At 36.1% G+C, this 13,381-nt stretch overlaps 1 protein-coding gene across 2 annotated transcripts in view; it reads right to left on the bottom strand.

Moving 5' to 3' along the window:
• Positions 1–5,567: 5,567 nt before the first annotated feature.
• mpzl3 (myelin protein zero-like 3) overlaps positions 5,568–13,381 on the bottom strand; it is a 44,970-nt gene continuing 37,156 nt past the window's right edge. The window contains exons 5-7 of one of the 2 annotated variants that reach the window (XM_062068055.1): positions 13,229–13,381; positions 7,168–7,237; positions 5,568–6,799 (exon numbers count right to left, since the gene is read on the bottom strand). The exon at positions 13,229–13,381 is cut by the window's right edge and continues 4 nt beyond it. In XM_062068055.1, coding sequence (XP_061924039.1) covers positions 6,719–6,799; positions 7,168–7,237; positions 13,229–13,381 — 304 coding nt within the window. In that variant the 3' untranslated portion in view covers positions 5,568–6,718. The remainder of the gene's footprint in view (positions 6,800–7,167; positions 7,238–13,228) is intronic. The other variant, XM_062068054.1, reaches the window with a different exon arrangement.

Here is a 13,381-nt window from a genome sequence, read left to right as displayed (position 1 = left end):
ATATGACTAAAAAAATAGATCAGGGATTCTCAAACTAAGGTCCATGACATAGCTTGTGGGTCCACATTTTTTTGTTGCAATAAATGAAGGAGTTCAGTATTTCTGTTATCTCGCATGCTTGAACGAGACACAAGCCTCAAGATGGCGAACAGCAGTGCTCATCACCCGGCTGCTTATTTTTACATTTTACAAATTATTTTAATGAACTTACCTTGGAAACTGGTTTAAGTTGTTGCAATATATATAATAGACATCATTTCTATGGCATGGAGTAGGGCTGGACAATTATGGCAAAAATAATAATCACGATTATTTTTAGAGATGTCCGATAATATCGGACTGCCGATATTTTCGGCCGATAAATGCTTTAAAATGTGATATCGGAAATTATCAGTATCGGTTTCAAAAAGTAAAATTTATGACTTTTTAAAACGCCGCTGTACGGAGTGGTACACGGACGTAGGGAGAAGTACAGAGCGCCAATAAACCTTAAAGGCACTGCCTTTGCGTGCCGGCCCAATCACATAATATCTACAGCTTTTCACACACACAAGTGAATGCAATGCATACTTGGTCAACAGCCATACAGGTCACACCGAGGGTGTACGTATAAACAACTTTAACACTGTTACAAATATGCGCCACACTGTGAACCCACACCAAACAAGAATGACAAACACATTTCGGGAGAACATCCGCACCGTAACACAACAGAACAAATACCCAGAACCCCTTGCAGCACTAACTCTTCCGGGACGCTACAATATACACCCCCCGCTACCCCTTACACCTCAACCCCGCCCACCTCAACCTCTTCATGCTCTCTCAGGGAGAACATGTCCCAAATTCCAAGCTGCTGTTTTGAGGCATGTTAAAAAAATAATGCACTTTGTGACTTCAATAATAAATATGGCAGTGCCATGTTGGCATTTTTTTCCATAACTTGAGTTGATTTATTTTGGAAAACCTTGTTACATTGTTTAATGCATCCAGCGGGGTATCACAACAAAATTAGGCATATTAATGTGTTAATTCCACGACTGTATATATCGGTATCGGTTGAGATCGGAATCGGTAATTAAGAGTTGGACAATATCGGATATTGGCAAAAAAGCCATTATCGGACATCTCTAAATAAAAATAAATCACACAAGTAGTAATAAAGATAAAAAATAAGAATTAAAATAAACAGACTACTATCCAATAAAAACAATAAGCAATCCTGTACAATATACAGAACAAAACAAGAGTACCAGAGTAATAAAGTAATAACAATCAGTGTCGGACGTATTGCACTCGAAGGGGTGGGGCGGGTTGAGGTGTAGGGGGTAGCAGGGGGTGTATATTGTAGCGTCCCGGAAGAGTTAGTGCTGCAAGGGGTTCTGGGCATTTGTTCTGTTGTGTTACGGTGCGGATGTTCTCCCGAAATGTGTTTGTCATTCTTGTTTGGTGTGGGTTCACAGTGTGGCGCATATTTGTAACAGTGTTAAAGTTGTTTATACGGTCACCCTTAGTGTGACCTGTATGGCTGTTGATCAAGTATGCCTTGCATTCACTTATGTGTGTGTAAAAGCTGCATATATTAATATATTATGTGACTGGGCCGGCACGCTATTTGTATGGAGGAAAAGCAGACGTGACGACAGGTCGTAGAGGACGCTAAAGGCAGTGCCTTTAAGACACGCCCCCAATATTGTTGTCCGGGTGGAAATCGGGAGAAATTCGGGAGAATGGTTGCCCCGGGAGTTTTTCGGGAGGGACACTGAAATTTGGGAGTCTCCCAGGAAAATCGGGAGGGTAGGCAAGTATGCCCTACATCCGTGTTTTACCGGATATGGACCGCTCTGTACAGCGGCGTTTTAAAAAGTCATTAATTTTACTTTTTGAAACCGATACCGATAATTTCCGATATATTACATTTTAAAGCATTTATCGGCCGATATTATCGGACATCTCTAAACAATATGTAAACGGTACCAAGCCCAAGACTCTTATTTATAATTGTAATATACATTTACTCATAGAATTTATCATTTTCAGACCGTTTTTAGGGAAAATATTGTCTTTTCCATTGTTCATTCTTGTCTACATTCTTGTTTGGTGTGGGTTCACAGTGTGGCACATATTTGTAACAGTGTTAAAGTTGTTTATACGGTCACCCTCAGTGTGACCTGTATGGCTGTTGACCAAGTATGCATGGCATTCATTTTTGTGTGTGAAAAGCCGTAGATATTATGTGATTGGGCCGGCACGCAAAGGCAGTGCCTTTAAGGTTTATTGGCGCTCTGTACTTCTCCCGTACAGCTGCGTTTTAAAAAGTCATAAATTTTACTTTTTGAAACCGATACCGATAATTTCTGATATTACATTTTAAAGCATTTATCGGCCGATAATATCGACAGTCCGATATTATCGAACATCTCTATTTTTATTCCATATTTTTTTCCACTACCGCACTTTAAATTGGAGTCCTTAATCTCGTTATATGCAAATATAATGACAATAAAGTCCATCTATTCTATTTGCTCCTCATCCGTTACAAGCTCTGGAATTTGCATGCAGGCATTAATTGTTTTTAACGATTATTATATTTTCATGATCGTGGGAAGCCATAATCGAAATCAAAATTTGATTAATTGTCCAGCCCTAGCATCTAGTACAAATCACACATTTATTTAGGAAAATGTCCTGTGAGGGGTCTGTGGTCCCTAATGACTGAGAACCAATGCCCTGGTGTGCTAATGCAGGCATGCGGGCTGTGTGGTGTCTTGACACATCACCTTCTCAATCATCCTATATCAAGTGTTTGATCTCGGAACTCAGAGTACAATTACCCGTGAGAGCAGCGTTCATTTCCCCGTCATACTTAATTGGATCAAATTGGACCTGACACGACACAAACACCTGACACCGGTCTGCAATGTCACTCAAGTGTGCCTCAAGGAGAAGTCGTACTTAATTCAACGTTTCAATCCCACGCCAATGTTACACGTGTGGTTAGTGGGAACATTGTGATCGTTGGTGTTCAAGATGTCGACTGTTATCCATACACGTTTTGTCTAATGTTCATTTTAAAATGTTTTAGGTACTCAACTGACTGGTTTCTGCAGGTATAAGCAAGTCTAATTGAATGCTTTTTAATGCCACTTAAAATAATTTTAATGCCCATGTCCTACTGCAGATAATTATTATACAGTCAAAAGCTTACAATTGCCTGGATACACAAAATTGTAAGCATTTGACTTTGATAATCTTGAATGGTTAAAAAGTTAACATTAACTGGTACTCTCTCGCAAATTAAAATTGGCTCAGAAGACTGTTTAATTACGTTGTTTTGTTGGTCATGCCAAAGAAGTTTGACTCTGTTACCTGCTGCCTGCCTTTAATGGCCGACTTGTGATTGGCTAATAGCATGTGTGATTTCACCACATTGATGCCCATTGAGTGTCTTTTTGGGTTTACCATCGACAGGCTTTAAACCAGCGTTCACTAATGATGACCAAGAAAACAAAAAGGTCAGGAAAACTTGCCACGACCTAGAAGACATTAGAAAGACTCTTTCTGTCAAGGACAGAAATAAATAATATGATGCTTTTGTTTTTTTTCTTTTGTAATACCTTGCACAGGTTTCATGTTTCCTTTGTTTATTCTTTCCCTTTAGTAGTTGTTTCAATTACTTGATTACTGTTTGAAAATTAAATAGAACAAATATTTCTATGTGCATATTTTGAAAATGTTTTATTTATAGGTTAATTTGTGTCTTTATTACGAAAGCTTTTTTTTAATTGATGTAACTGAATTATTTTACATCAAATTATGCTGACGGTAATATATATATATGTATATATATGTATATATATATATATATATATATATATATATATATATATATATATATATATATATATATATATATATATATATATATATATATATATATATATTACCGTCAGCATAATTTGATGTAAAATAATTCAGTTATATAGTCTCACCAATGTGGAAACATGTTATTGATGAGGCAGGAGTTGAAGGTGGAAGTCCATCAGAAAGTAAAGATTGACATTGTTGTGGTGAAAATAGCACCAAGATTAGCTGCCTGAGAGCATTGTTCACCCTTGAAACCACAAAAGGGTGAATATCTTTTTTGATTGCGACTATTTTATTGGAAATTAGACATAAATGCACTGTAATGCATATAATACATAAATAAAACTTACTTTATGCAACAAAAAATATCTAGATTTTTTTTTTCAACACAATGTTTTTTTTTTAATATCCACAATGTAGTGAAGACGGAATATTTGAAGCACGATGTTGCAAGGGATTACTATAATCTGATTAGGGTATGGCAATAAAACTATATCAATATACATTGTGATTGACACGTAATTGATATCAATAAAAAAATTTGTTCAAAAAGACATTGGATAATTTTTTTTCTTCTATGTGGGAAGAGACCGGAAGTTGCGACACAAGGTAGGTCGCATGAACAAAGGCACTCGCTCTCTGGTAACCGAGCAACGCAGGAAGTGATCACTGATCAGTGGGAGTGACACACTAGCAGCCAATCAGGTAACAGTATCAACTATCACAGTTTGGTGGCGCCATCTTGTTGTCTCACAGTTTAAATCTTTGCATGGAGTGAGAAGAGAAACTAAAAATGAGTGCTGCAGGGAGCAAATAAATTGTCACAAAAACAGGAAAAGTCAACTTGACAGTATGGCAGTTTTTGAGATTAAAAAAAAAAAAGAAGAATTTAGTCGGACCAATGTGGACCACCTGGCAATAAACCTGCAAAAAAATTTTTTTTTATCAAGTTTCTCTTTTGCTGTTTATTAAGCATTTCTTACATATTCCTATCTAAATCAGTGTGATTTTAGATTTTTGATTTCCCTGATTTTTTGAGTGTTTTCAAAGGTTGTGTTGACTTTTGCCTTGATAGTTGAAATTATTATAATTAGAGATGTCCGATAAATGCTTTAAAATGTAATATCGGAAATTATCGGTATCTGTTTTTTTGTTATCGGTATCGTTTTTATTTTTATTAAATCAACAAAAAACACAAGATACACTTACAATTAGTGCACCAAACCAAAAAACCTCCCTCCCTTATTTACACTCATTCACACAAAAGGGTTGTTTCTTTCTGTTATTAATATTCTGGTTCCTACATTATATATCAATATATATCAATACAGTCTGCAAGGGGTACAGTCCGTAAGCACACATGATTGTGCGTGCTGCTGGTCCACTAATAGTACTAACCTTTAACAGTTAATTTTACTCTTTTATTAATTACTAGTTTCTATGTAACTGTTTTTATATTGTTTTACTGTCTTTTTTATTCAAGAAAATGTTTTTAAATTATTTATCTTATTTTATTATTATTTTTAAATACCTTATCTTCACCATACCTGGTTGTCCAAATTAGGCATAATAATGTGTTAATTCCACGACTGTATATATCGGTATCGGTTGATATCGGTATCGGTAATTAAGAGTTGGACAATATCGGACATCGGCAAAAAAGCCATTATCGGACATCCCTAATTATAATTAAAGGAAGTTTATATTTTAAATAAAAATGTTTACATTTAATATTTTTCTCCTCGTCCTTATTTTTGATAGGTCATAAAAATATCAATAATCTGCTATATCGACCAATATGAAACACTTATATCATGATACAGTTTTCAGCCATAGGGCCCAGCCCTAAATCCGATTTATTTGCTGATATTAGGACACTCCTATGTAAAATATAACATAAAAATTTGATTTAGAGCACCTCCCTAATAAAATGGTAGTGGACACACTGAGCCCAAAAGCCACAAAGTTGGTAAGCAACAGGCCCTTTCAAAAGTTGCAGTTTTTTGAATATTGTTTCTTCCTGCCTTTAGTAAGCTGTTGCCATGGTATTTCACGATGAAGCAGGCACGATAATCATTACAGCACAGCTATGTTTGAATTATTCAAGCCTAAGGACTGAGAACCAGCTCAATAAGAAATTGAAAAAGAGACAGAATGAGGACTCATTGCTTTTTGACTCTTTAATTCTTCCTACAGGCTTTTATTAAGTGTTTTAATCACTCTCAAACCCCGCAACTGCGCGACAGATTCTACAGGAAAGTGCCAAATGTTCCGGCCTGTCCTTGGGAGTTTTTAAAGGAATATTCAAGAACATTCATAAATACTGAACGAGTTCCATTCATGAATAGTTCAGCAGAGCAAACAGCAAGGGGATGAACATTGTGGCTGTATGCTATCAGCTTCACCAAGAGACATACTGTACTCGTCACAAATTGTGATCATTATCCTGACAAAGCGTGTCTCTCATGTCATGCTTGTCTCTTCATTAACGCAAATTAATCCAGTCGTCAAAATTGACTTCAGCAAATGAGTTTCTAAAACATATATTGAGACTATTTTCTAACTTCAATCCTGTTTAGACAGTATACACTATGTGCAGTCATAATATTATTAGGGCATCTAAATCAGTATTCTTATTTCACTCCCAGATGTGAATCATATCGTATCAAAAAAAAAAGGGGAAAATACAACAAAAAAAGACAGCTATGACACAGGCAATAAATTAGAGAAAATAAACCTTCATAATATTACATGCACGTGTGTGCCAAACTGACCTGAAGGGTTGACACGTGCATTAATTCAGCATTGATTTCCATTCAGCAGGTCTCAACGAGTGAGCCAGCAGGAATCTCTAGCACTGAGACTCGGCATAATCTTCATGAATTGGCGTATTCCTTTTCAGGTCCGTGTAATCGTACTCACTCTCAGAGTCCTGGACACAAAGACATTTAGAAAACATGACATGACGGAAGACTACTAAGGCCAACAGTCTTGGCATGCAAAATTAGACGTGTGAAAGAGACCTGACAGAAGGGTACAGTTTGAGGGGATTCATATGGGCCCATTTCTCGCGGTTTACCTGACACATGAAACGTGACGAATTGAGAGGGTGCACTATCCACTTTAGTCGCCAGATGGTAGCAGAGTGTCGAATATCTTAAAAGTGTGTTTTGTGGCAATTCCAACTTTGCTTTCAGCAGACTGCATTGCAAAATGATTAACCCCCCCTCCTCCTCTGGCTGGGAGATCCACCCAGGAATGGTGGCCACATGAATCCCTTCCCTACTGTGTGTACTGTACCGTCAGATATAGGTCGCAGCATGTGCACCCCGTCGGTTTGCGTCCTGCTGGGTGGATGTCTTCCTCCTCTCTGATGAGTGCAGAAGGGTCAAGAGTGAGTCGCCGTAATAATTACAAATATTGTTACACTTCCAATCGTAGCGCCAACAAAGCGAGAAAGATAGGGTCATGTCCATAAGGCAAGCTTTACATCATTATATCAAATGTTGCCCCTTTTAAGGGAATTTATAAGACAATGGTGTCTAAACTTTTTGACTTGGGGGGGACGCATTGGGCTAAAAAATTTGCAGACTGCATGTAAAATAACTATATATATATATATATATATGTATTAGGGGTGTGGGAAAAAATTGATTCGAATTCGAATCGCGATTCTCACGTTGTGCGTTTCAGAATTGATTCTCAGTTTTAAAAAATAGATTTTTTATTTAAATTTTTTTTTTTTTTTTTTTTTTTTTTTCAATTAATCAATCCAACAAAACAATACACAGCAATACCATAACAATGCAATCCAATTCCAAAACCAAACCCGACCCAGCAACACTCAGAACTGCAATAAACAGAGCAATTGAGAGGAGACACAAACACGACACAGAACAAACCAAAAGTAGTGAAACAAAAATGAATATTATCAACCACAGTATCAATATTAGTTACAATTTCAAGATAGCAGTGATTAAAAATCCCTCATTGACATTATCATTAGACATTTATACAAATTTTAAAAAAAGAACAATAGTGTCACAGTGGCTTACACTTGCATCGCATCTCATCAATCAATCAATCAATGTTTATTTATATAGCCCTAAATCACAAGTGTCTCAAAGGGCTGCACAAGCCACAACGACATCCTCGGTACAGAGCCCACATACGGGCAAGGAAAAACTCACCCCTCATAAGCTTGACAACACACTGTGTCCAATATTTTCACAAAGATAAAATAAGTCATGTTTTTGGTTCATTTAATAGTTAAAACAAATTTACATTATTGCAATCAGTTGATAAAACATTATAAAAGCTTTTTACAAAAATCTACTACTCTGCTTGCATGTCAGCAGACTGGGGTAGATCCTGCTGAAATCCTATGTATTGAATGAATAGAGAATCCTTTTGAATCGGGGAAAAATCTTTTTTGAATCGAGAATCGTGTTGAATTGAAAAAAAAAAATCGATTTTGAATCGAATCGTGACCCCAAGAATCGATATTGAATCGAATCGTGGGACACCCAAAGATTCACAGCCTTAATATATACTGTGTGTGTATATATATATATATATATATATATATATATATATATATATATATATATATATATATATATATATATATATATATACGTATATATATATATATATATATAAATATATATATCCATATCCTATACATATACCGTATTTTTCGGAGTACAAATCGCTTCAGAGTATAAGTCGCACCGGCCAAAAATGCATAATAAAGAAGGAAAAAAACATATATAAGTTGCACTGGAGTATAAGTCGCATTTTTTGGGGAAATCTATTTGATAAAACCCAACACCAAGAAAAGACATTTGAAAGGCAATTTAAAATAAATAAAGAATAGTGAACAACAGGCTGAATAAGTGTACGTTATATGCCGCATAAATAACCAACTGAGAACGTGCCTGGTATGTTAACGTAACATATTATGGTAAGAGTCATTCAAATAACTATAACATATAGAACATGCTATACGTTTACCAAACAATCTGTCACTCCTAATCACTAAATCCCATGAAATCTTATACGTCTAGTCTCTTACGTGAATGAGCTAAATAATATTATTTGATATTTGACGGTAATGCGTTAATAATTTCACACATAAGTCGCTCCTGAGTATAAGTCGCACCCCCGGCCAAACTATGAAAAAAACTGCGACTTCTAGTCCGAAAAATACGGTACTGTATATGTGTGCATATTATATTAATATAATGGATATATAATTAATAATACTTCCACGATGACCTCATTAAAGTTTTGTAATCAATTAGAAATATCGAACAGCTAAAATGTGCCAAACATGGAGTTGAAAGAGTGTTTTGCATTTTTCCAATCATGCATTGTAATGGATTTAAATGGGTTTCATTTGGATTTTTTTATGCAGAGCAGATGTTTTTATAATATCCATTGCATTTTATTTATTTATTTTTTGCGACACGAGTAGGGACATATTACTCACCTTGTCCACAAGATAGCAACAAGCTATAAGTTTGAGGAATACACCTTTGGTCAAATTCCTTATCAAGCTCATTTGGACACCCCTGGTGTAAGACTTCAAAATTGAGCAAAGAATCTTTCAAGTCTTATACTTAAAGAGAGGTTCATTTCCTTTTACTAATGTCCTCATGACACATTATCGGTATGTAATATTGGCTGCATTACTGATGGTGGTTTGTGTGCCGTTATAGACCGCTGCAAATGTTACCCAGCTTGCAAAGATTGTAATAAATCCACTAGAAGAAGACAGCCTGTCATTTCCTTTAACTTGGACACACACATCTATACCTTTGGCCATGCTAAGCCAGTCATTTCCTGGAGTTATCTCACCCTCTGAGAAGCCTCCGTTTTTCAACGTTGTAAAAATGTGTAGAATAAATATTACATTTCAACATTTCTGTCAGTGAAGATTTACATCAGCCTGCGACACACAATCATTTTGATAGTAGGCTAATATAGACACTTACATCATGTGTTGCCTTCATATATAAGGCTTTCAATTTTTTGCAGCTCCAGACAGATTTTTTTGGTTGTATTTTTGGTCTAATATGGCTCTTTTAACATTCCGAGTTGCCAACCCCTGATCTAGATAAACTTCAGGTCTATGTGTCGATATAAAGATATTCTTAATGGCTTATGCTCTTTTTGTTAAAACTCTGTTTTTTATGGCAAAAACACAAAATATGCAATATTTTCCGCAAAAAACCTTAAATAGGCCAATATTTTTTAACGACATTGATTTTAATTCATTATTATTTTTTGAGCAATGACAGTTGTTTTTTTAACCCACTAAAATAATTTGGGATTCAAAAGGGCCCCCACTAAAAGTGTCATACAGAAACTCATACTTTTTTTTTTTTTTTACTTTCAACGCTTTAGTCTGTAGATCAACTTAAGGTCTATCTATCGATTATAAGTTTTTATAAAATGTTCATGTTTTTTTTGTTTTGTTTATGCCCTTTTTGACAAAAAAAAATACTTTGTTTTTTTAATGGCTAACACAAAATATGCTATATTTTCCCCAAAAAATATTTAAAAGTGGATTTTTTTATGTGATGTAATTGGAACATTTAATAGGTCAATCATTCATAACGTTGACTTTGATTCATTACTATTTTATGAGCAATGACCGCTTTAAAGTGGAATTGCACTTTTTAAAATGTTGTCTATCGTTCACAATTATAAGAGACAAGAACACACATCTTTTTTTCTTTTTAAAGGATTTTAAAGGTAATGCTTGGAAAATGTGGCTAATGGGAGTACCCTATGTTGCCTTCAAAGCCCTCTAAAACAACTGCAAAAACCCTCCAACGCTTTATATACACACTGAAAAAAAATAAAATAATGTAGTAACAGAAACCTTCATAAAAATATGTACGATATTTACCAAATTGTAATCATTTTAATCAATGCTAGGACTGATTTCTTCAGCGCATTGATTTCCGTGTCCATAGCAGCGCAAATCTGACTTACGACAACAAATGTGTACCTGCTTTCGGAAACAAGGGCATGCTTGTTCTAATCATGGCAGAATCAATAAACAACAAAGATGACTATTTTTGGACAAATGATGATTCACAACCTTGTACTTTTGAAGCTGAACATATGAAGGTTGAATTGCTGCTTGTAGAAGCGGGCACAAACGAACGGCGAGACGTTGGAGCAGACAGAAGCCGAGAGAGTGAGGTGAAAGTGACGACTTTATAAATGTGGAACTCAGAGCTAAGCTATTTTGACATAAATGGACTGCTTACCCTAAAAAACCCGGGGGAAAAAATCCCCGGCCAGCTGGACCAAACGCACAAATGTCCATCGAGTGAGTCACACTTTAAATATTGATTATGATACATGCAGCACACCAGGCTTGTTATTACAACTATAGTGCATACGCTGTCGAGCTAGCTGTGTACAAACAAAACATGAAATGCGGGCTAATACTTTACAGGTACTGTAATATGATTGTTCATTTTTATCATTGGTGTTCTATCGCAGTGTTGTGCATTACAACCTCAAACATGTTTCGTGCTGGTGTATTTGCTAGCTTATCTCTTTCCGTAGTTAGCTTTTATGGCTGATTTTTTATGTTTTTTTTGTTGTCGTTATTTAAATACGGTAGTATTTTTACAATGTTCCGCGGGCCGTTAAAAAATCAGCACTGGGCTGCTAATAGTCCACAGGCCGCACTTTAGACAACCCTGTTCTGATTATCATTCGTCCCAGGGTAGTCTTTGTTGTCACTCACAAGGTCTGCCATAATTAGTAGTGCTGTTATTGTTGAAGAGTAAAGCGAACGTCTTGATGCGTTTGTGAAATTAAAAAAAAATAATAATTGTAACCTTTATTTACCCAGGGAAGTCCTATTGAGATTAAGAATCTCTTTTTTTCAAGTTGCTGGCACGGCTGCTTTACCATCTGAGCCACGCCGATCCCAATATGCCGCCGTATGCTTAAAATAAGTAAATTACGTAAGTATTAAATGTTATTATGAATGTACCTGGTACTACATTACATATATACTTACAGCATATATATAAAATGTTGATGGAGGCTTTTGGATGTTTTTTAGAGTACTTTATAGGCGGAATAGAGCGACTTCCATACGATAGGCTCCATTTTAAGGTGACTTTTGCTAACATTTATTTACGAGTTATAGTGCATAAAAAAACGTGTGTGCTTGTCTCACATAAAGACTGTAAATGATAGGCAAAATTCCTAAAACAAGTGCAGTTCCCCTTTAAAGAATATTCCGCGCTCCAATCGTGACGCATCAAAAATTATATATTTTTCCCAGCTCTAATTAAGTTATTGTAACAGACAATAAATTCGTATTTTGCTTGGAGTTAGCTAGTGTTTTTGTCCCCATGGTGGGTTACTTTCCAGTTGTACTCCGTAAAAGGCTGCCTAAAATTGTATTTATTCACTTAATACTGGCAGTGTTACACAGTGTGCTGTTACAGTGCAGATGGCAAATTGCTTGGTAAGAGGAAGAAATGAGACAGACACAGAGTTCATTGTTCTGTGAGCATTCTATGCAGAAATATGCACACACATAATAAATTTGATCAAATAACTCTCTGTCTATAGTATGTACCCCAAACCACTATCCACTGCTTTACCAACAAAAGGGATTCTTTGTTTAGACATTCGATTCCAGAAAACAGACTAGTTTTTTACGTGCAATGTTTGGCGTACAATAACCAACCAAGACAGCATACGAAAATTGAGGCAAACTTTTCGCCAAAACCGAATCATACAAAAAGTGGGTCGTACATAACCGAGGTACTTATGTAGTGCGATAAGTGTGTACTTATAACGTAGACTAGGGAACAGGGGGGTTGTGTACGGAAAGGCTAGAACATTTATTTGTCAGTACATGTGCATTGTACTGCTTTCGTTTGTTCCAAGCATGTTTTCAGCTACTAGAAAGACTGTCTCTAGACTGCTCTCATTTCTCAACAAGAATTAGTATTCTGCAGTTACATTCGTGCATTTTAATGTGATAAGGTTTGGCCTGGAGGCTTAGAATCCACTGCCATTCCGTTCTCTTTTGTAGTTTGAGTTTGTGTATTGTTGAGGGTTAGGACTTAATTGTTAGTATTTTCCACAGACTACGTAGAATTAAAGAAAAATATTAGTTGTTTTTAATTGATGGTTAATTTTACAAATGAATTGATCAAGGGAATTTACTCAGAGGTCCATCCCTACCTGAAACTTTGATCATTCTTTAACCTTTAGCAAATAAGCAGTTCAGAGGCAACTCTATACAACCAAATGCCTGGGCAACCCTCAGGAGACTCACTCCAGTGATTGGCTGAACCGAGATACTCACCCTTCTGTGATCTCTATGGCTGATCTGTAGCCTTTAGATTGGCTGTGCTGTCTCCTGGGGCAAAATATCCGTCCAATCAGAACCAGGGTGAGGATAGTGGAAGGGATAAGGATGAGAAACAGGAGGATCGCAACATCGGAGAAACGAATGCTG

This window comes from Entelurus aequoreus, linkage group LG13 (genome assembly GCF_033978785.1).
Source record: "Entelurus aequoreus isolate RoL-2023_Sb linkage group LG13, RoL_Eaeq_v1.1, whole genome shotgun sequence".
NCBI lineage: Eukaryota > Metazoa > Chordata > Actinopteri > Syngnathiformes > Syngnathidae > Entelurus > Entelurus aequoreus.
Note: the sequence above shows the minus strand (reverse complement) of the source record. Positions and strands in the feature narration are given on the sequence as shown.